General features: G+C 39.8%; 1 protein-coding gene across 1 annotated transcript in view; it reads right to left on the reverse strand.

Moving 5' to 3' along the window:
* BTBD1 (BTB domain containing 1) overlaps window positions 1–21,845 on the reverse strand; it is a 33,453-nt gene extending 11,608 nt beyond the window's left edge. The window contains exons 1-4 of the mRNA XM_080915084.1: window positions 21,350–21,845; window positions 13,476–13,632; window positions 9,734–9,839; window positions 2,698–2,895 (exon numbers count right to left, since the gene is read on the reverse strand). Coding sequence (XP_080771210.1) covers window positions 2,698–2,895; window positions 9,734–9,839; window positions 13,476–13,632; window positions 21,350–21,768 — 880 coding nt within the window. The 5' untranslated portion in view covers window positions 21,769–21,845. The remainder of the gene's footprint in view (window positions 1–2,697; window positions 2,896–9,733; window positions 9,840–13,475; window positions 13,633–21,349) is intronic.
* Between the last annotated feature and the right edge of the window lie 2,891 nt (window positions 21,846–24,736).

Here is a 24,736-nt window from a genome sequence, read left to right on the forward strand (position 1 = left end):
GAAGGTAAAATAGCATTCACTAAAATTAAGAGAGAGATAAACAAAGAATTCAGGTCTGTTGTATAAAAGGATACACCAAATATTCATCAACAACCTACTAGAAAGCAAACATAATAAAAAAAATTCCTACAAGTACCACAGAAAGGGTATGCATCCTTCTAAAACTAAGCCTGGCCAATGAAAATAATGGAAGCCAAAGGAAATAGTAAATGAGTAGCTGCCACACTGAAGTTGTAGACCCGGAAACATTCTTGACAAGTGAAAGCAGGAGAAGATGCTCACAGACGAGCAGAGGAAAAAGGAGCCGAGGGACTCTGCTGGCCTAACGCCCACTATGAAAAATACTAATTGTTTAGCTTGACAGAAATGTTCCGGACAGAGGACAGCAGTCATCAGAAAGGATGAATTTACAGGCAATCTAGATGATTATTGATTTTTAAATTAACGACACCTTATAGGCTTTAAATTATATAAAGAGTTAAAATACATGGAAATGGCACGAAATACTGAAGAGAATAATTAGTAACATCTTTTGAACTGCATGGAAAAGTTTAATTTGAAATTTTTAATTTTTAAAGATTTAATTTTAAAATCTCATAAGGATTTGTGTATTATCAATTAACACACAAAAATAATAGTAAAAAATACTTAATTTTTCATTAAAATTGCTAATCTTTTTTTTTTTTTTTTTTTGCTGTGCACTAACAAAATAGTAGAGGAATGTTTAATAAGCAAATAGAGAACAAAATTCCAGAAATCACTTGGTTTCTCCAAAAGAAAAAGGAAAAGAGAAAACAAACAAACAAACAAAAAATCCACCACAAAAACCATAGCTGAGTCAAGATGCAGGAACACACAGCAAGACGGTAAATCCTATGTGCCAAGAACTGTTTAGATGTAATCAGGTAAACAAGTCAAAGGCAATGTTTCTAGAACTGGCTGCTTTAAAAAGTGCAGCTTACAGAACACAACTGGCATACAAAGATAGTGAGCACCTACTGAAAATGGGCAGTAACAGCTCATGAGTGAGACCAGTCTGACTCCCATAATACAGAAATACGGGCAGCCCATAAGTGCCCATGACTGGCCTTCTTAGGCACCTGCACTTCCTATGCACATACCACTTGTCAAACACATACAACTTAAAAAAAAAAAAAAATCCTTAGAAATATAGAATACAAAAAAGCTTTTTTAAAAAAGCTTGTAAAACTACATTAGTGTCAACATTGTAAAATAAGTTTTACTAGATTTAAAGGGGGATATAAAGTAAAAGTAAAGGAATATATCTAATAAAAGAAATATAAATTTTAATGTACCCACATTTTTAAGAAAAAGATTTATGAAACCAAGTGGGGACATACTTCTTTTAAAGATTTTTATTTATTTATTTATTTATATGTATGAGGACACTGTTTCTGTTTTCAGACACACCAGAAGAGGGCACCAAGAACACATTACAGATGGTTGTGAGACACCATGTGGCTGCTGGGAATTGAACTCAGGACCTCTAGAAGAGCAATCAGTGCTCTTAACCAGTGAGCCATCTCTCCAGCCCAGGGACATATTTTTAACCAAAACCAAACCCTCAAACCTATCTCTCCTAGGAACTGATAAGACAGAAGGAAACAGATATGTTGAGCAACATTTTTAAAATATGTATTTTGTAGATACATGATTAATCAAGTTGTTAAGCAAGATTTTTCTGTACTCAACAATTCAAAATACATTCACTTCATTATACATCAATATTTATTAAGGCTGGACATGGTATGATAGGACATAAAACAAGCCTCAACAAATTTCAAAGGACTGAAATGATAACAGAATAGATGTCCTGACTACACCAGAATTAAAAGAAAATAAAAATAAAATCTCAAGTACTTGAAATTAAAACACACACCTATAATCACAGTTCTGATGAGGAAAAAGAAAATGAAACTCTACTACAAAATCAGAACTGTTTTTTGTTGCTGAGGGTTAAACCCAATACCATGTAGATGCTGGGAAAGTGGTCCAAGCTGTAAGATGAAATAAACCCTTTCCTCCCCAGGTTGCTTTTAATCATAGTCTTAAATCACAGCAATGGAAAGCAAACTACAACCATGATGATAAAGTGTTGAGAGGGCTGTTACATGAAGAATCAGACTGAACTTAACTGTCTTAACTTTGTTCTGCAATGTGGACTTACCCACTTGAGGAAACTGACAGGATAAACTGATGCTAAAGCATTAGTTCTCAACTGATTCTCTACTCACATATGCCCAATAAAAATATTTCCCACTGTGTATCAAATGACATGTATATGAATGTACTTTTTAATTTTTATTATTTTATTCTCTATGTATGACTGTTTTACCTGCATCATCGACATTCCTGGTACCCAAAGAAGCCAGAAGAAGGTATTAGGACCCCTACTTGTGAACTCTAAGTGCTAGTTATACACCAAAAACTGAAAATCAAAGTGAGAAGCAGCAGCCATAAAAACCAAAAAGATTCATCCCTATATATAACCTTGGACAAGACACTTATTCTTTAGTTTACTTAGTCTATAAAATGTGGACATTATCTTGAACAGCTCTTATGAGAGTTAAATGAAATTACACACAAAAATATATTTATTATATATCTATTAAATCTTAGCTTACTCTTATTTTTTGCTCTAGAAATAGTTTCAAATTAGTGAAGTTACAGTCTTACCTGCTGCAAATTCCTCAATTGTCATCAGTGGGAACCGAATTAAGGAAAGTGCTTTTCCTAGGACTTTCTGTTTGTTTCCAAATGTCACAGGTAATTGTTGTCTCTGACATTCTGCTTCTGCCCAACGTACAATAGCTCCAAAAAGTCGACTTTCTCGGATACTCAGTGTGTCTCTTTCTAGAACTGCACAGAGTGTATCTAAAGAGAAAATACAATAATAAAGAGTACTTTGTTCTAAAATCTCAGTTTAAAACACACACACACAACTACAGATTAGATACATAAGGCTACTAATACAAACTAGAGTTTGCAGGTAAACTGGTGTGGATTAGCAGCATCCTCTGCAACACAGTGACAGAAAGCAACCAGGATAAAAACAATAAACTCTTGGTAAGAGAGAATGTGGAAGAACAAGAATGAAGACTAAGCTGAGACTTCTGCACTGAGGGGACTGGCAGGCACTGAATGGGCAGCATCTGCTGAGGGAGTGCCACTTCTTACAGACACAGCACTACAATAGCGCACTAGAGAGTAGACACGGTCAGGGGCTGGACAGTCAATGGAGATATGGATGGCCTGGGTAACACAGGCTGTGGGGACAGAGGGGCCTCATGCACAGACTCCACCAGAGCTCTGAAGTGAATAGCCTGGAAGGAATCAGCCCCACCATGGCTGAGTGAGAGAAACAGAAACCAGCAAGTGAGCTGCTGAACTTCTGCAGTCTCCTTGTTCGGGTAGGAAGAGATTACAGGACAGAGGTAATTAATCTCAGGTGGCCAGGCCTTCCATACCCTCGAGCCTCAGTCACAGGGAACTAAGCATGGGAAGAACTAATCCCCACACTCCAGAGACAAGCTGGAGCTAACTGGTGAGGCAGAAATGGAGTCTGCGAGGCTGTCATTCCGGCCATGTCTGTTCAGGAGAGAACTTGAAGTTGTAGCTAGAGCACTAAGACAACTAAAGAAAGATCCAGGGAATTCTACTTGGGAAAGAAACTAAAGAATCGCTACTCACAGAAGATAGGATAGAATACAAAAGCAACCCCAAAAATTCTACCAGGGAACTGCTATAGCTGATAAGCACCTTCAGCAAAGTGGTTGGATGAAAAATTAATAAAACAAAAAACAAAAAAAAACCCAAAAAACAAATAAACAAACAAAGAACAATTGTTCTCTTATATACAAATGGGAACTGGCTGAGAAAGAAATCAGGGAAATAACACCCTTCACAATAGCCACAAATTATATAAAATACCTTGGGGTAACTAACCAAGCAGTGAAAGACCTGTACGATAAAAACTTAAGTCTTGCCCCTGGGCTGCCTTGTCCAGCCTCACATGAGAGTATGTGCAGTCTCACCATATACTTGTTATGCCATGTTTGGTTGATGTCTCTGGGAGGCCTGCTCTACTCTGAGGGGAAGGGAAGGGGAACACAGACCTGGGGGGGGGGGGGGGCAAGAGCAGAGACTGAGAGAAGGGGAGGGAGAGGAACTGTAGTCAGGATGAAATACATAAGAGAATTTTTTTTTAAGGAAAAAAATTTAAAAATAGAAGAAAGGAAGAAAAGAAAAAAGGAATTCTGTAAAGAAACAAAGTAGAAATTCTGGAAATAACTAAATAAAAATCACTGTGAAAAGCATCTCCAGAAGACAAGTAAATACCAAGAATGGAGGTACAGGTGGAGACAATAATAGATCCTGATATACAGAAAGAAAAAAAGTGAGTTTGAGCAAAGCTTCCAAGAACACTAGGATATATCAACAGAAGGTAAGCAAGCCAGCAGTATGATCCAACATAAAGCAGACTTAGAGGAAATCACACAATTTTCTCAACAAACATAGAAAAGGTATCTGGCAAAGTTCAATAGCCCTTCTGATAAAAGTCCTGAGGAAAACAGAATAGAAGAAATATTTTTCAAAATAATAAAGGCTACTTATGACAAACCTATCACCACCATCTTACCAAGTTGGAAAAAACTAATAAATATTTCCTCTACACTCTGGATTGAGACAAGGGTGCCGACTATCCCCACTCTTATTCAATACAGGGCTCAAAGTCTATAGAAAAAAATTATAAAAGGCATATACATAAGAAAGGAAGAAGTCCTTTCTCAGATTGAAAAGGCCCTCAAGACTATCAGAAAATTCTTAGGCTGAAAACTTTCCATAAATTAAATGGTTAAATTATCAACATAAAAATCAGTAGCTTTTGTTTTAAACTGTGTGTGTGCCACACGTACACAGCACATGTGTGGGGAAGACAAAGACTTAGGAAAGTCAGCTCCATCCTTCTACCACATGGACAACAGTCTTGCTGACTTTATTAAAGCGTCTCACTGGCCCATTAGTAGTTTTTCTATACATGAAAAATGAACATGTAAAGACAGAAATGAGAAAAGATATCTCATTCACAACAGCTGTTTTAAAAGGACTAACTAAATGAAAACTTTAAAAAACTAAAGGAAAAAAAGACACAAGAAAATGGTATTTCCATGATCAAGTATAGGTAACATTGAAAATTAATACTATGAAAATATTACTGGAAATAATCTACATATTCAGTGTGATCTCCATCACAACTGCAATGGCATTCTTCACAGAACTAGCACAACTCTAGAATGCTGAGGGAAGCACAAAAGTCCTCATGTTAGCCATGTGATCCTGAGGAGAAAGTTGTGCTGGAGGATCACATTAGAGCCAGCATGGCACAGAACCAGACATGTAGACCATCTGAACAGAATAAAAGAAAGTGTGACACATACACACACTGCAATTCTAGTTACCTGTGTGGAAATGGACAGGACTGGCAATTACCTTAAATGAAACCAACTGGACTCAGAATGCCCAATACAGCATACTCTCCTATGTGGTCCTAAATTTTATGGGCATGCATAACTAGAAAGGGAACCTTGGAATGGTAACAACACACCTTTGAGGTAAGGAGAAAAGAGAAGGTAATGGGATGTATGTGTCATGGAAGCAGAAAAGGATTTGTTGGGGAGCCGGGAAGAAAGGAGAGCAGTAGAGAAGTAAGGGGGATGGGTTTTAGTGGGATGGGAATAAGGAGGAGCTATCATACCACCCAGTACTTCTGTTAGCCAACTAATAAAATTACTGGCTTTGTCTTTAAAATAGTAAAGACACTAGAGGAATTTACACACACACACACAAAACTGTCAAAAACTAAATAAAAGGTATTCTACTAAAACTATATATGGTAAGCAGGTAACTTGTCACTTAGAGCTCCTGATATAGTCATGCCACTTATTAAGCTTGGATAACCAGAAAATTAATAGTAAGCAACAAATAGGTATCAACGGTACAAAAACTAAAGAATACAGATACAATCCACTAAGCAAATATTTACTCTGAAGCATTCACTGTTGCTGGGTACTCTGTGCACAAATAAATCACTGAACAAAAGTCCTTGCCATCACAAAATCTACATTCTAATGAGAAGAGACTTAATTAACAAAAGATGTGTTAGATGACACTTGTAAAATAGCTAGGGAGGAGGAGTCAGAAGTTTTGATTCAGATTGGAGGGTCTGCAGAAGTCTCAGTTTCCAATGTTTGTTGCCCTACATTTTAAATTTAATTAAAAGCATGCTATATTTATACATAGCAGAAATCAACTAAAGCATTACATATGAGTAATAAATCATTCAGAAGTAAATATAAAATTATATTTTAAAAATCACATTCTGAAGTCTATAAATTCACAGTAAAAGTCAAATATTTGCTTTTCAATGGAGGGTAACATTGATATTAGTCCTTAGAACAAAGTAGGGGTTCAATAAGAAGTTAAACACTTTTATTTAAAAGGTTAAATAAAAATTCCTTTTAAAGTGACTCTACCTCTTGTGCAGATAACGTAATATGGGACTCAAAGAACAAACAACACCCGCTCTTCCCTTCCAGCATCTGATTCTGGGCTATCACTTGGGTCACCAGCCCACCTTTCCTCAGCCAGCAATCCTCAGGATTTGTTTTCTAACATCAAACTTTTTTTATTTTTACTGCTGCTGAGCAAAGTAGTTCGAACTAGGGCTCTATGTAGCATTTCACAATTCAATTAAGTGAAAATTAACGTACTTTATTGTATATTGTATTAAGTATACACAGTAAGGGGCCCACAGAGATGGCTCAGAGGTTACAAGCACTGGCTGATCTTCCAGAGGATCCGGGTTTAATTTCCAGCAACTGCATGGCAACTAACAACTGTCTGTAACTCTAGTTCCTGTGGATATGACACCCTCACACAGACATATATGCAAGCAAAACACCAATGCATCTAAAATAAAATTAGACAAGTTTTAAAAATACACAGTGAGCTCGCCATGGTAGCTAACTCCTATAACCCCAGCCTCCAAAGGCTGAGGCAAGAGAATCACACGCTCAAGGCCAGCCTGAACTACAGAGTGAGACCCTATCTCAGAAAATGAACAAACAATATTTAATCTCTAATCGAAATCAGACCTCTTGTCTAATTCAGTAATAACCTTGAGTTAAAAGTAAACTAAAATCCTCGAGTATGATACAAAGCACCTCACTCGGCTCTTGGCACAGTACAAACTTTTTCATTACTTAAAAATTTTGTGTGTATGTTTGTATGTATGCACACACCACAGTGCTCAGCCAGAGTTCTGTGCTTCTACTATATGGGTCCTAAGGCTCCAATTCCAGATGTCAGGCTTAACAGCTGAGCTATCTTGCTGGCCCAAATTCATTTTGTTATATCCATGTTACAAGAATCTCCTAAAACAAAAAAGCTAAAGCACCTTTCTTCCTCTAGAATACATGCCCACATCCTAGAGAAGGGAAAAAAATCCCTATCCTCATAAATACTAACTACACTTTCTCTAGAATTCCCAAGTTCAATAAGTATATATCAGATAAATTGGTCTCCAGTGTGGAAATAGGTGGAGGGACACACAGGTCCTACTGGCAGGTTTCTATTGGCAGATGGGTTTTTTTAAAAATTATGAGTCATAAACATAATATAACACTGGGTGTTAAACAAATCAGCAAATCTACTCAGCTAAGCACTCATACTTTAAGATTCCCAGGCTCTTAGACTTCATCCCAGGGATGAAAAATATAAAAGCTATTTATAAAACAGTTGCCACATATAAATCATTCAGATGCAGGTAGTGCGATTTTACAAGTAGATGAAAAACAATGGAGCATTTGACAGCTTAACAAGAAACAATTAAGATTTAACAATGCTTCATTAACAGCTCAACAACCTCCTAGCCCTTGCCCATCAATAAAACACAATGTATAAATTCTTCCCAGAGCACTGAGCAATGAACAGTAAACTGACAGTGGAATGTCATATTAGCTATAGAAGAGGACAGTCACATACAGAAAAGGGTAAGGTGCCAGTTCTTACACAACTCACCACAGTGGTCTGAGTTGAGCTGCGTTATGTTTTAAATGAATCAGCCTGGCTTCCTGACTGAAAATTACACACATCCAGGGACACAACATTTAGCTGGTCAGGTAACTCAACGTGTACTAGGGGGTTCTGCTGTTTTCTGTGCTACAAATAAGTGGTAAACAAGACAACGCCTCTGCCTTCAGGGAGAGCATCCTCTAGGAGAAGAGAGCAAACAACCAACACTTAAGAAAAGATGAACACCTAGTTAAGACTATCAAATAGGAATTAAAAAAAAAAAACAGAGTAAAGGAACAGGAATTTTATTAAGTTATTTAATTAAGTAGGTCGGAGCTAGTCTATCTCAAGTCTCAGTTAACCTGTAAATGGAGTAATTAAAAACAGGTAGCCATATAAAAAAAGTCCAGTCAGAATGAGCAACAAATACAAAGTCTTGAAAGATAATGACTCCTGTCTGGTGTAAACAGAACAGGAATGGACAAGAGGCAGGAGGCTAGCCAGTTGTGCTGAGCTTGAGCTGTTAATTACAATTATGTTCTCTCTTGTCTTAGGAAGTAAGTAGCCTGTACATCCTAGCTTGCCATGAAATCAGGTGGATCATGTGACTGAACTCTGGACAATGAAATAAGGATGCTATTTCTCTTAGACCCAAGTGGATATTTTCCCTCCCATCTGCTAGCAAGATACAGACAGTAATCAGGCCTGAGAGGTACCTGCTGATGACACTCTCTATGGACCATTACATGAATACAAAATGACTTTGTGTTTGTGTTTGAGCCAGACAGCACTTTGGGGTTTGTTACTATAACCAAGCCCAATCTCTGCCTTACACAGGGCCTGATCTTCTAAGAGTTATAAAAAGTTTGAATTATATTCTTCCTGCAGTGGAAACAGAAGTAATATAATCTGATTTTTTTCAGTTACAAAAATCATTCTAAGTCATCCCAATGAGAAAGAACGCTGGCTTATATGGTAGCAGCAGATAAGAAATAGTCACTTGTAGGATTTGTTTGCAGGTGAGACAGCATGTGGGGCTAATGAAAAAGAATAACCGAGACTAAGCAATCAGGCCTAAAAATAAATATATTTAACAACATTGTCTTTTGTGGATGAGAGGAATAAAAATTTTTTAGAGCATCAGATTTCTTGATGAAGACTAAAAACAGCCAGAAAGGAACTGAGGAATTCTAACATAGGGAAGGAAATGAACATTTCTCTTTTGACTGTTGTATGGAATGCCTTTAAAAAAAAAAAAATCTACAAATGAAGCAGGCAATATATATATGAATTTCAATCCCAAAAGAGAGGGACTAATTTTAATTCACCTTAAAAAGACAAAGCTATAGGAATCCGCTCTCTCCTCTCCTGCAAAACAAAGTTCAAATCCTAACCTGTCAACTTCCTGGTCCTCTACCACCTGAACAACCAGCCAGCTCTTCTGTTTATTTGCTCTAGGACCCTAGGACAATCCCACGATGATGAACAATCTTAGTTACTTAGTACCTGGGGACACACTGAGGTAGTAAGGATTCAAGAGTACTCTCACTCAGATGAAAGAAAGCACAACTCCTGGAGGAGGCAGGCCATCAGCGGTGTGGAAAGCCAGCGCAGTGTCCACTGGAGCACTGGGACTCACCTATGTCGATGTCGGTGAACCCTTCCGCGCTTATTGCATCCACTGTGCTTTTGTCTATCGTGTCCAGACAAAGACTAGCCAGCTGAGGCTCATCGAACAACCGCGCCTAGAACAACAAACAGTCTTACTTTCAGTTACTTTACCTCAGGCTGTGCACATTCCAAGTTCATACTGTACACAGTTGCAATTGCTAACTATGCAGAATACTGACAATGAGAAATGGAGGGCTAAAGAACACTGTTTCACAGCATCAACCCATCTTGTTATTTTTACTTTCACATGCATATAAATTACTGCCTACTTTTCCATGAATTACTTTAGTCTGATCCTTAACAAACTTTATAGATTAGGTAAAGCATATCAAATAATTCAGTGCTGTTCACTTATTTGTCTAAGATCATCTAGTTAGGTATGCTGCAGTCTAGTACTTAGAACTTTAGTCTTACCATCCCTGGTAACTAGTACATCAACTGTCAAGAATTAAAAGATATCACAAGTTTTTTAAAAACATTTCCTGTAGTAATGGGAGCTGTATTAAGAATTTTGGAGCCCCAGGCACCCAACTAATTTTAGTATACTACAACAATTTACTTCTTTAAAGATACAAAACATCACTCAATCAGCAAGCATCATATCACTGAGTTTTGTTATCACTCTTGATTACATAGACTTGTTATCACTCTTGATTACATAAAGTAGAAATATATTTTAACTCCTCTTGTACACAAGAGAACAGTAAACCTAGACTATGTAAACAGAACAAGTGGTATGACCCTCATATGAGGAGACACTGCCTATAGTGAAAACACCTCTTCAATGAAAAAGGATTCATTCTGCAAAACATTAAAAAAATGGATTTTCAAGCAGTTTGTTGTCTGGTTAAGTAACAAGAGCAGAGAGCACTTTAAACTTGCAAATCACAAGCATCACAAGGGAAAGAGAGTCTAGGATTTAAAAAACGTAGGTTGAAATGTTTTCACTAGAAACCAGCATCAGTTCAGTTACAACTGTCAGGATGCCCTGCCATCTTCTTCAGGCTGAGAAGTGTCCCACAGCTGCTTCTTCAGCATGGTCACCTCTACCTGTCTGCTCTTGTAATCTCCTCTGGGAAGGGCGGTGCATAACTTCCCTTTGCTTTATTTACTGGCATGGTACAAATACACTGAGCTAATGCACTAATTCTGTGAGACTAATTCTGTGGTCTCACTACTTCACGGTCTTATACCTACCAATTCATTAGCTGTCCTGAGTTTCAAATGTATTTTGTGCTGAATGAAAACATTTTCGTTGGCAGTAAGAATTTACATCACACACACACACACACACACACACACACACACACACACACACACACACACACACACATACATATTCATGAACATATTATTCATAGGCTTATTTATATCTTGAGTTAATACATAGAGTTAAGGCAAATAAATGTTTGTATGTTTTTCTTCTGTCACAAACCCATACTCCTGTCCCTCACAGCACTGTAATTTCATGTGCTTAGGCAGAGATGATTGGTTTTAATAGGGGGAAAAAAGTATTTTATAGTAGAAATAGTTCAAGGGCCTATATGGAACGCAGCACGGTTGTTACTACATATATTCACATAATAATTTAAACCCTTCTGTTTGTACTCTGTTTGATGAACATAAGCAGGAACTGGGTTATGGCACATGTGCTTTTATTATTTGGTAAGTAGACTGAAACAGACTGGTAAGCCTACTGAAGTTTGTTGGTCAAGATACTTGATTTTTAAACTTCCCTCTAAACCAGAACACCATACTTAGGTGCTGACCTTTGTTTCTTAAATACTGAGAATTGTGTCTATGCGTGTGGGTATGAGTATGTGTATGCAGGAGAGCACACATGGGGTTTGGAGGTCAGTGTAAATGCCCACTACTTAAACATTTCCAGAGCAGTGTGATGGCACTGTGTCTGGACTGAGGTAGGGAACTTTGAGGTCTAGTTTCCAGACCCACTAGAACATTGCCTGACTAAGCACATCACCAAGAATCTTAATGTTATGTACTAATTGTTTTAAAATAGGAATAGGCTTGTCTTGCAAATTGATATTCAAAAGGTAAGAGATACTTGCACATACTTCAATATAGAATATATAGATGCATTCATGGAAAAAATGACTTAAAATTAATTTATAAAATTATTTAAATTAACACATAGCCGTAAGTTTTCAGAATAAAGAAATTTAATATTTTTATACAATCACAAAATCTTTGCCTCCAATTCATAACTGAACTGAATGATTAAAAATGTGAGTACAGATTTTAGATACAGGCTTACAAACCAGTATCTTTAGAGTTTAAGACAGAATGATTCTCCTTAAAGGACACTGAGGGGCTAGAGGGATGGTTAGTGGGCAAAGGCATCTGCTATGTAGGCTTAGCCACTTTAGGTCAAACCCTGGCGCCCACTAAAATGGGAGGACCAGAAATTACACCCATAACCTGACATGACTGATAGGTCTTCACTTAATTTTCAGTAAAATTCTCTTCTTAAAGATTTATTTTTATGAGTGTTTTACATGTATGTATGTATGTGTACTGTGTGTGTGCTTGGTCCTGTACAGAAAAAGAAAGCATTGGATTCCCTGAACTGGAATTACAGAAGACTGAGACACCATGTAGGTCTGATTTAGGTCCTCTATGAGAACAGCAAATACTCTTTAACTGCTGAGCCATCTCTTTAGCCACAGCAAAATTTTAAAGGATTTAATAATTGAGTTTCTGTGTATGTGTCACACATATGTACAGTACATGTGAGCATATACGTGTGGGGATATGTCCATTTATGTGCACACAGAGGCCAGAGGAGGATGTCCAGTGCTTTCTTCTACCACTGTTCACCATATTTTTTTGAAACAGGGTCTCTCTCTGAACCAACAGCTAAGCTAAGCTACTTGGCTCTTACCTGCCTCTGCCCATCAATGCTGGTTAGATACTTTCATGTGAATGTTAACAGATTTGACTTTATCACAAGCACTTCACTAAGTTGTTTCTTAACTCAAGATTTAGCAATTCAGATACAACTGAACAATGTTCTCTTTTGATTATATATTAGGCTTGTTTATATTAATTTGCTTTGCCAATCTAATGTTAGCTTTAAATAATAAAAAAGTATTATCTTATGTAATTCTCCCATAACACACACACACACACACACACACACACCTCCCGATTACATATCTAAAAATTACCTACTGTACCTGCTCATTCTTTCCCTCTATACAAACCTGTGTTTTGTAGGGAGAGCAAATATACTCATTTGTGGGGGGTGAGCCAGGAAAGTAAATTGCATATATTGTGGCCTTTTAAAATTTCCTACAAATGAAGATAGTAATTTGGTAAAAACAAAATTAATACATTATTTATTAGTTTGTTGGCTGATTTCAGTTTTGTAACTTTGTCCTAGTCCTATTTTTGTAACATTTTCCTTGTAGTATGTGATGCAGTCTATAACCAGAATTCATTCATTCTTAAAGAAATTTAGTGCATTTTTATAAAGTGAAAATCTATCAAACAGATTTTTGTTGTTTTTTTATGACATGGTTTCTCTGTGTAGTCCCAGCTGTCCTGGAACTTACTATGTAGACGTTGCTAACCTCAAACTAATAGAAATCTGCCTGCCTCTGCCTTCCAAGTGCTGGATCTAAAAATGTGTGCCACCTAAACCAGCTTAGGCTCAATTTGTAGGCTATTTTTTACCTATATTTACTTACCTGAGTAAGCAACATAAAGGCATTATCTGCCCTAAGATGTTTAGTGAGAAATTCTACGCAATGTGCTTCCAAGGCAGGGACTGCATATTTCTTAGCAGTGTAAAGAGTGGTCATAACAGTTTCTGGACCAATTTGAACTTCATCTGAGTACAAAAATCTGAAAAGAAATTAAAAAGTTAAATAGACAATCAGCATTGTTTTAGACAAGTAATCCATCAGAATTAAACTTTAATGAGCAAACAAAAAAAAAAAAAAGAAAGAAAAAGAAAAACACCAGAAATTTGCATCAGGATAAGAAGCACCTGCACAGACATCTGATTCTTACTCCTCAGAGGTACAAAGTATTTCCATTTTCAGGAGGGTAAGATACTCAAGAGACAGGATTATAAACACACATCCCTAAGCCAAACCTTGGGCTCCATGTAGCACTCACTCCACAGCTGCTTACAACAGTGGTTCACTAATGTCTCCCTCATCACGAAAGTCACATCTCCAAATGTTAAACGATTCATTTATTTCTTGATATCAGAACCTTCCTTAAAGCCTTTCATAGCCATTCCAAAATTAGCACAATGACCACAGACTAGAGTGCTTTAGAGGAATAAAGTAATTTAACAATCCAGTTGATTCCACAGGTTCCATATTGGTGGACTCAACCAAATGTCTACCTATAACACATGTGAGGAGGAGGAGAAGAGAAAGAAATTGTGTGGGTCTGAACCAGTGCTATCATTTATTTGGTATGTAACCACATATTAAGCATATTACGGTGTGACTCTCTAGAGATGAGAATGACATCTATTTGTCATGTTAGTGAGAGCGAACACAAGCTAAAACAAATCATTTTCAGTAGAGCCCAACAAAGATTAGCCTGAGCTGCTTGCTAATGTATGGTCTACTTTTCTTTAATAAAAAAGTTTTCTTTTGTATTTCGGAATATTTCTTTCTCTGAGGCTTTTTGTTTGTTTGTTTGGTTGGTTTTCTGAGACAGGGCTTCTCTGTGCAGCCCCGGCTGTACTGGAGCTCACTGTGTAGACCAAGCTGGTATTAAAGGCGTGCACCCCAACTGGCAGAGTATTTCTTTTCCTTTGTTACAACCCTACCTTTCTCCTCAGCAATCACATCCACATTTCTCAAACCTCCTGCCGCCTTCTTGATTATTCCTTTTTCTTCCCTTCGCAACTTTATGTCTTAGCTTTGTGGATACAAAGCCTGTTCTCGTTTTTAAGACATGTAGTAGAAACTTTTAAGTCTTCTTGCCCCTCAAGTCCATGATTCTTTGAAATTCCTATGTTTTGTTTGTCTTTGTCATTCACATTCTGATTTTCTGTATCTCCAAGTTCAGGAATTAGTAGCTGGTCTGTTTCCATGTAAAAACATCTTGGAAATGCAAAGGCTAGGCTGTGAGCTCCGGGTATGTGGAAGCTTATGACCAGCACCTTGCCTTGAGATCAAGGACCCTTTATGTCATTATGAGAGCTTTAACCAGAGGTTCCAAAATCATACCAGCAGTTCTATTTGTTGCCAGGCAGTTTGCTCAGGTTTACAGAGGAACCTTCAGTTGTTATCAGCACGTGGCTGGGGGTCAGTCTTTACAATAATTTGTGTCGTAGGCATTAGGCTCCCTCCCACCTTCTTTAGTACCAATTTGGGGGGTTTGGGGGGGTTCTACCAGAGCAGTTCCTGGCTCCACTAGGCTCCTACTATGGACTGGATTATGGGCCCCCCAGTCAGCCACTCTCACTCTATCCACATAACTTCTAAGTACATTGTCTATTTTCTACACATTGGCCATTCCAAACCATCCCCTTTTCTTCTACCAGGCACATTGTCTTTCACATTTATCAGTAATCATTTAATTGAGAGAGATGGAAGACAAGGACACAAAGCTGAAGTACGTATGAATCTATGTTTGGGAGCTCCAATTTAGGCCGGCATGAAACTTCTGTGAAGACATTCTAAGTAAAAAAAAAATTGTGTTTTAGATTATTCTGCATGTGACCCTTCACATTCAAACTGAGTTTAATAAAAAGTCCACTTTAGTTATAATCTTTAGCTTATATCAAGGAACACAGTCATTATTATAGTAAAGGATCACCAGTGTCTAAAGCCATTGCTTGCAGACATTCATTATTATACTAATTCCTTCTCTATAAAAGCAATTCAACTGGGATATTCGGTTTCATTATTGTTCTCAATATTAGAGTACAGATCCCCTAAGTAGTTATTTTAAAGTCTAGAGATATCATGAATTGTAACTGATCAAGCAAGTTTCCTTCTTGTACATTTGTTGCTAAGATAATTACAAATGAAAGCTGTGGCTTGATCACAACATACTTTTTTCTTTTTATTAACCTTACTTAGTTCTATTTTAGTTTTTATCCTTAGATTTCTTGTAAGACACTTTAAATTATTTTTGAGAATTTAAGTTAAAAGTAAATACTGGACTATAAACAATCAAAAAGGGAATTTTCCCCCTACAGTAGTAAACAAAGTATGGGCAGTGCATTTAAGTTTTAATGTATACACATGTTAACACACTAGGTAAAAGTTTCTAAGTAACATCAATGTCGTGGGGTATATTTTAATTTTTCTACTTCTTTCGTCCTTTGTTTTTATTGTTTTTTGCTTTTGAGACAAGGTTTCTCTGTGTAGCCCTGGCTGTCTTGGAACTCTCTCTGTAGGCTGGCCTTGAACTCAAAAATTTGCCTCTGCTACCTAAGTGCTAGGATTAAAAGCATGCACCACCACTACCACCCGGCTAGTATTCTTATTTCTAATAAGAAAACTTACTAAAAATCTAAGAATCATCTTGCTCATATTTCATTTACATATATTCTCTGAAATATATTTAATCAGTAGGATTTCTTTTTATTTAAAGATCTATCTATTTATAATGTATATGAGGTTCAGTAAGTTTTTGTACCACTTGGAATGCAAGAGCCTGCAAAGGCCAGAAGAGTCTTAGATTCCCTGGAATTGAAGTTATAGGTAGTTGTGATCTGTCCTATGGGTGCTGGGAATCAAATCTTGATGCCTACAAGAGCAATAAGTACTCTTAATCACTGAACTATCTCTCTAGCCCCAATTAGATTTTTATCATAATTAAGAAAAACTACAAAAGATACAACTAAAACATGTCATAACATCACCACAATTCTTTGCATGTGAATTTTAACTCTTAGTCTGCATGCATGGTATCACAGTATGCATGTAGGTGAAATGATCTGTGGAATTGGCTCAGCTTAGACTGCCAGGCTTGCACAGTAGGCACCATAACACAGGCACACTCTGTATTCTGAAGAGACAACTCAAGCTCTCAGCCACAACCTTTAATTGTCAACAAAAACACAGAGAAATGATTCAATGTCATTAAAGTATATCTGTTTCCTTATCTCCACCCCAAAGATGGTCTCCAACAAGATAAAATCTAAGGTTTTATTTAATATGATTTAAGAAAATTTTAAGATAGTGTCTTCTGTAGCTGTTTTAGGCTTTGACGTTTTTTCTGATCCTTAAGCCTCCACTTCCCAAATGTTGGGGTGACGCCCGTGTGCCTCCACACCTGGCTAATTAAAATAATGTCATGTATGTGTATTCTTGTGTGGATGCATATGTAGTGGGTGGGTTTAGAGGTCAACCTCTAGAATAACATCCATCTCCTCTGAAGGCAGTCTCAGTACCCTGGAACTCACTAATTACACCAGAAAGGCCAGGGAGCCCCGGGGTTTCTCCTGAATTAGCCTTCCCAGCACTGAGACTTCAAGTACATGCCTACTACGTCTAGCATTTTGATGTAGGCTCTCTGGGAACCAAATTCAGGCCTCACGTTCCTTCAGCCCTGAATTAAACATTTTTGAAAGGACAGAATGAAAACTTAATCTCATGTTAGAAAGAGCATAAAAGATCATATCTGAAGAACTTTGTTTATCAATGATCCATTTTATTCAAAAACAGTTTTTGAAGGACTATGTATATCATTAGGCACAGTAATAGATAACAAACAGTGCTACAAAAATGAGCAAGATAGATTTGTCCATAGTAAGTTTATAAGAATGCTTAAGAAGTAATGCCATAAGATCAGAAGTATCAACCAGACACTAAGATACAATAACCACCTAAGAAGCCCACATTAGGTCATGCCTTCCAATATTAATGCTGGGACAAAGATCTTTGCTGGTTTATACATGATCCCCATTCACAATCAGCTTGATGTAGCGCTGCAAACACATCAGTTTAGCCTACACTTTAAGAACACCTAGAAGCTCCTATTTTTGTTCAAGAAATCAAGCTTGCTGAAATGATCTCAAACTACTTGAAAATCATCCAGAATCGGAGTCAAACCCTCCATATGACCACAGCCCTAGAAGTTATCTGAAATCAATTCCTGAAACCTTAAAGATATGCCAAACAATTGGGTGATCCCATCAATTCACAGCTCTAAAGATAATGAAATGACTGTTTAAAACCACCAGTTGTTGGAATGGTTTGTTCTAAAGTAACATGCAACCAAAACATGCCGAGAGATTAAATGAGCTAGGGTGCAAATTTGCCTGTAGGGGAAGGGAACAGTGATTTAATAAAAAACGCAAAGCCCAAAATTATTACCTGAAGTGTAATAATTACTGTCTTCTAGGAAGAAGCTATACAGTTAGAAGAGGCCTTGGAAGGCAGACACTGAAATAAGAAAAATGCCACCAGTAATTAGGTGGGGACACTGAATGGACAGAGGAAAGGGGAAGATGATATCACAATGGCCTTTAATAGCTGTAAAGCACTAAACTTCATCCAACAGTTCCTAAAAGGGAGAGAAACTGCAGAGAAGCATGCTGGGTGGGAGACACTAACAACAGGAAGACAGCCAAGTCCAAAGACAGCAGTAGCTTGGCTAAAGACAAATGCAGACTACCCCAGGATGGTCGAAAACTGAGAACTCTGCCCCAAAGAGGAGCACTAAAACTACTGCCTGAAATCAAAGCCAGAAGCACACCTCCACCCCCAAGGAATTGAGAGCGCATGCATTAGTGTTGGATATCAACACCTTACATCACACCATCAGGAATTCTCTTCACTTTACCCAACCTTCAGTACCATTTAACAGCTTCCACGGCTGACAAAGTTTTCCACTCTCATTTCCAAATATTCTCTTTGACTTGATGTGGGGCTCCAGCTTCCTTTCTCATTTCACTGACAGCTGCCTGTTTTGATGCATGCTCCCTTTCCCTGCCTACATCTCTATGTGCTTCAAGATCTCAGGGTTCAGCCTTGTACCTTTCACAATCCACTTCTTTCCCAAGTTGATTTCAGTTAAATCATTTAAATACCATTCATTCTTAACTTCCTCTGATCCCACCTTCAAAATATAACTGGAATCTGACCACTTATCATATCCATGCCTCCCCGGCAGCTCAACACATCTCTTATCTGAGTAGAGTACAACACAACCTCTAACTTATCCCTTTCCCATTTTACTCCCCTGTCTCCTGTCTAACCTCCAAATAACTGACAGGTGATGTTTTTAGTGTAAATAGGACCACAACACTCCACTGAAAACCCTCTTAAGCTTTCCTCAGTCTGGCCCATCCTTTTTACCACTATCACCTATCTCTTTTTATCTACTCAAACCTCGACGGTTTACTCCAGTAGTTTCTCTAACAGGAGAGATTAAGGCCTAAAACATGCCCCACCCCTTAGCTTTCTCTCGTGGCTTCATCATTTCCTTCAAAACACTGTCAGTCCTGACGTTGTGTCTAGTTCCCTTACGTAATTACTCACTTTGTGAGAACAGGGACTTTTTTCTTGTCCACTGCTGATTCCTACACTGAAAATTAAGCGGCACGAGGAGACACAGTATATGCCAATGGAACAAGAACATCATTTATAAGTGAGAGTGCTTTAACTGAGCAGATTATTAGTTTAAACTTAAGTTGAGAAGCCTGTAGGTAATGTTAATTTCGGTTGTAAAAAAAATCTGCCTCAGCTCCCTCACTTTTCCAGTTCAGCAAGCTCCACTGCCTGTTGTCCCACAAGTCTTAAAGATAATCAATACCTAAGTAAAAATTAGTCTAGAAAAATGACCAGAACCTGACTATCAGGAAAATAATTAACTTAAAAAGAAAGAGAGAAATCAAATGGGACTGTATATTTTAAGGGTCCTAAAATTAATTTATTTCCTATGAAAACTGATTAGCACACTCAATGAAAATACAAATTAAAAACAAGAGCATGAATAGCCCCCTCCATAAATTTATTCTAGCTCTATCAATAAAAGAGTGCCTAATAGTTTAGCTCCATGGCTCTCAAATTTAGCCAGTGTAAATTTCACTTAGGAAAAGTATAAAAATGCTTTAAGGTTTCACCTCCAAATATGATACCAAAAGGAGACATCTACTAATTTAGCATTCATTCCAGTGGGTCATGATACAGGTGGCAAAAGAACCATTTTTCCCTGCATGTGTGTGGAGGCAGGTACACTGCAGCACACATCTAGAGGTCAGAGGACAACTTGCAGGAAGGAGTAAGTTCTCCCTTTCCTTACAAGGCCACAGGGACCTCAGGTCCTCCACAGCTTGGCAACAGGAGCCTTCACCCACTCAGCCACCTCTCTGGCTTATCGTTTTAAGAAAGGCTTCTAAGCTACATAAATTAGCAAGCTATATCCAGTCTTCCTGGTCAAATTCAAAATCCAAATGATTTAAATACTAGCCCGTAGGTTGCACACCTCTCCCCAATAAATTCAAATACATTGAAGCATTATATTCCAATCAAGTAGACCTATGATTATTGAATTATTTATTCCCTTAGCTCAATTTCTTTCTACATTATTGTTTTCTAAGTGTAGAAAGGAAATCTAAGGCATCCAATTATTTTCCAAAGGCTTTTTATGATAATCTTTGTCAGAAAGTGTTCTTACAGTCATCTTTTAAATTTCTGGGTGGGCCAGCACTCAGGTGATGACAATGACAAGTTAGCTGAATTCGAAGCCAGCTTGGAATACTTATCAAGTCCCAAGTCAGCCAAGTCTACATAATGAGCCCTGGTCCAAGAAAAGCCAAAACTCCAAATGCCCAAATGCTCTGCCCCAAATGGTGGGGCTCATGATAAGGAGAAAACACTTTATTGTTTTAAGTTGCATTTCCTCATTTACTAATGAGATCAACCATTCTTTAGCTGTATTTTTTCTTTTCCATTTATCTTGTCCTTTATCCATTTATTAATGTGAATTTAATATTTATTTCTTGTGTGAACTTTATATCTCACTCCGTATGCATTTTCATGATGAAGCTGTGAGCCTCTGTGGATTCTTGTGTCCCACTGACTTGCCTGTTTACGTCAGAATTACTCAAAACTCTGCTATCTCAGAAACAACACATCACTCGGGCAACCAAAACCATCCTCGGATAATGAAACACACATGGTCCTCTGGGAGCTGGCTCCATTACCTTGGATGAGTTATTTTCCTGGGCCTCAGTCCCATTTGTAAAACTGAGGTAAACAACAGAACGTGCCTCCCCAACAGGACGGTTGTGATTAAAACCTAACAACACCAAAATGCTACTCCCTTCAGTTAAAGAAAACCAATCAGCTACCTAGCTCCTACTCTCAGATCATCAGAAAGCAAACTCAACACCAGCAGCGGGTTTTAGAAAACAATAAATGCTGCCGTGGCTACAGAAGCCTGTGTCAGCCTGTTACCAGCTATGGCTATTATTTTCCAGAGTCCTGACGACAAACCGTGAAGAACCTGAAAACACCAGACCTTCTCCAGCACCGCCGGCCGGGGAGGAACTGAGGGAGGCCGGCTCGCCTGGCCCAAGGTCACCCGGGAGTCGGCGCAGGCCGCGGGCCACCGGCTCGGCGCGCCCGGCGCTCACCTCAGCAGCGCCAGGAAGGCAGCGGGCTCCACGTCCGGCAGCTCGATCTCGGCCGACGTCGTAGCCATGCCGCCGTTGAACATGGCGTCGAAGACCGCGCTGCCGGCCGCCAGTACGAAGCGGTGGGCGGGGATGCGCTGAGGGCCCCCGGCGGCAGCCGCGCCTCGGCCCTTGCCGAGCACGAAGCGCACATCGCTCAGCAGCTCCGAGTTGAAGAGGAAGGCGAAGCGCTCCTTCAGCGACGCCTTGGTGGCCTGCCAGTTGTACAGCGGCTCACGCTGCAGGGGCAACAACGGCCCGAGAGCGGACGGCGAGGGGGCGGGTGGCGGCGGTGGAGGCGGCGGCGGGGCCGGAGGACCTGGCTCCGCCTCAGCTCCGGTCGCCGGCTCCCCAGCCGCGGCTGACCCGAGCGAGGCCATCCTCCCGCGGCGAGGCTCTGCTCAGGCCGTGAGCACCGGGAGCGCCGCCGCCATGGTCGAGCCTCCCTGAGGCCGGCGCCGCCCCCTTGCCTTCCGGGAAAGGCGCTTCCGGCCGCGCGTCCCCGCCCTCCCGCAGGGTGGCGTTGCTGAGGCAGGAGGGGCAAGCGCGCTGCGCAGTGTCCTCCGGCCGCCGCCCACCCCTCCCCGCAGGCTCCCCTGCCTCTTCCTCTTTGCTGGGACCCGAGGACGCCACCGTAGCCCTGCTGAAAGAGCTGGAAATGGAGGGACCCCGAGGGCGTGGCAAGGAAGTATGTGCAGGAGACGCCCTGATGTACTTACTAAAAGCAGGATGGTGGTCCTTGTCACAGCCCTGATGGCTATGTCACCCTTGGGAACCCCAAGCAGAGCTGGGAGGCTAGGAAGCCCCCTGATCTCTCCCCAGGTTTGCAGTCCCTTAGCTCTACTGTCCGTCCAGGCTCCACTACGCCCGATGTGAGAGTTCCTCCCCCATTTCCATCCCTGTAGTTGAAGGCCTTCCTGCGCAACTCTCTCCTAGGCCTTGTTTTTGGTTCCTGTGCAGAACAAACCACCACGGAAGCCCTAGGAATTGTGCTGAGATTGACTCATGCCTATAATCCCAGTAAAGTGGAAGGTCGAGGCCGGAACATTGCTGCAGCTGAGACCCCAGCCTGGGCAGCAAAAGTAGACCCGGGTCTTAACTCCTTTCCCTTCAAAAACAAATGGGAAGGGCGCTGCCAGCTACGTGTTTCTCCTTTCTAGCAGTTTTCCTATGTGGCTGTCATTATATGGGAGCCTTTCTTGAACCCTGTAGCAATAAATAGATCCTAAGATATGTCAGTTGTTATAGACAGAAGGTAAAAGACCCAGAAAATGATTCTTTACATGAGAATAATGGGTGGGGGTAGGGCTTCAAGTAATCTAAGAATCCTACACTTCTACTTTATAGTGGGATTGGAAAAGAAATTTAAGATGAATCTTTGAAAACAAAAGCAAGATACCAGAACCTGTTTTGCCCCATATTTTATTCTCTTTAGGGACGTTTTTAAAAACCCAAAAAAGCTCTATTACTAGTTTTGAAATGTGTACAATTCAGTTATCTCTTATGGGACTTTAAAGATAGAGTTGCACTTGCCACCAAGCCCGATGACTTGATTAAAACCCAAGGCCCTACATGGTGGAAGGAGAGAACTAACTCCTGCAAGTTGTCCTTTGGCCTCTAGATGTCCACTGTGACATATACACCCATCCCATAAAAATGGACTGTAATTTTAAAAGCAGACCTGGGTGTGATGATGTATACCTTTGAACCTAGGCCACAGAGGCCAGCCAATGAACCTCGCTTCAAAAATAACAATAAAAATAGCCTACATGGCCAGAAAGATGGCTCAACAGGTAAAGGTGCTTTCTGCTAAGACTAAAGACCTGAATTCCATCCTGGGAGAGACAGACTGATTGTCCTCTGAACTCCACAAGCACACTGTAGTGTGGATATCTATATATCTACAAATACACAAAAATGAGTAATTTAAAACACTATAAGGAGGGCAGCACACAGTGGTCCATGCCTTTAATCCCAGAATTAGGGAGGCAGGGGCAGACAGCTCTTTGTGAATTCCAGGCCAACCTGGTCTACAAAACAAATTCCTAATCAGCCAGGGCTACAGAGTGAGACCTTGTCTCAAAAACCAACAAACCAGCCAGCCAGCCAACAACAACAACAAAATCCAAAACTAATTCCTGTCAGGTCCAAATCCCTGCTTCCTCCAAAATGGCAGTGCTAGCGACATTGTCCTAAACAGAATGGGGTAAACAGAGGATTGTTGTCTGGTAAACAAGCCTCGAGGTTTCTATTTACTAGAAAAGCAGATCTCTTAAAGCAGCTGTTACTCACCAGGAATCTCCCTCAGTCTTCCAGGAATCTGCTGGGTGGTGAGTAACGTGCTCACACACACACTCTACTTTAATTCCAGCAGAGAGGCAGAGGTAGGCAGGTGTCTGAGTTCTAGGCCAGCCTTGTCTACAGAGCCAGTTCCAGGACAGCCAGTGCCACACAGAGGAACCTTGCTTCTGAAAAACTAAAACAAAATATTAAAAAATTAAAATCTTCCAGGAACCTTTCTTAACCTTCCTCCAAAGGTCAACTACCTCAGGCAAGGGTCCTTAGTTTGAGATCAACCCGGACAACCTCTGTCAGCTCAAGGTTCCCCATCCCACGACTGTCACATGAAATCCACTTGCTTTTCCACCATTTTGCTCTTCTCTCTACTCTACGTTCCCCTCGATGGTTTCTCTTAGTCACTGTTTATATCTTGATTACTGCTTTTTAATTATAATTGTGAAAGTCTTAAAACAATGAATTCTTATGACAGAAATATGTAGACTTAGGAGTTTGGCAATAATGTGATGGGTAGCACACCAGAGATGACCACTAAGATACAGTTTATAGCCAGTTCCTGATTCGAGGTGGTTAGGGCCACACCCAGGCATTAGAACAGCCAGCACACAGGGTTTTCCTCCAGAGGACCCAAGTTCAATTCCCCGCACCCACATGGCTGTTGCGCACCCTACGTCTCTCCAGCAAGAACGACGCACGACAACAGGATTCTTCTGCGAACAACCTTTATTGTACAGTACTCTTGAGCAGGGGACCATGTGGAAGAAAAGTGCACTGCTTATAAATGCCCAGAAGACTCGTGTTGCTACCTGATTGGTGTGCCCTCCAGTATCTCATTAGCATGCCCCGAGAGCGGGCTGTGATGTGTGTGGTACGTGTGCACTGCATCCCTCGGGCTGGATAACAGCTCTGTTTGCTGAATCATCAGCAGGAAGCCAGCGCCTTCTTTGGGTGCAGCACAAACGGCTTCCAACACATGGAAGCTCACACCTATCTATAACTCCAGTTCCAGAGTTCCAACCCCCTATTCTGGCCTCTGAGGGCACCAGTCAC

Source organism: Micromys minutus (assembly GCF_963924665.1).
Source record: "Micromys minutus genome assembly, chromosome: 3".
In the NCBI taxonomy this organism is placed as follows: domain Eukaryota; kingdom Metazoa; phylum Chordata; class Mammalia; order Rodentia; family Muridae; genus Micromys; species Micromys minutus.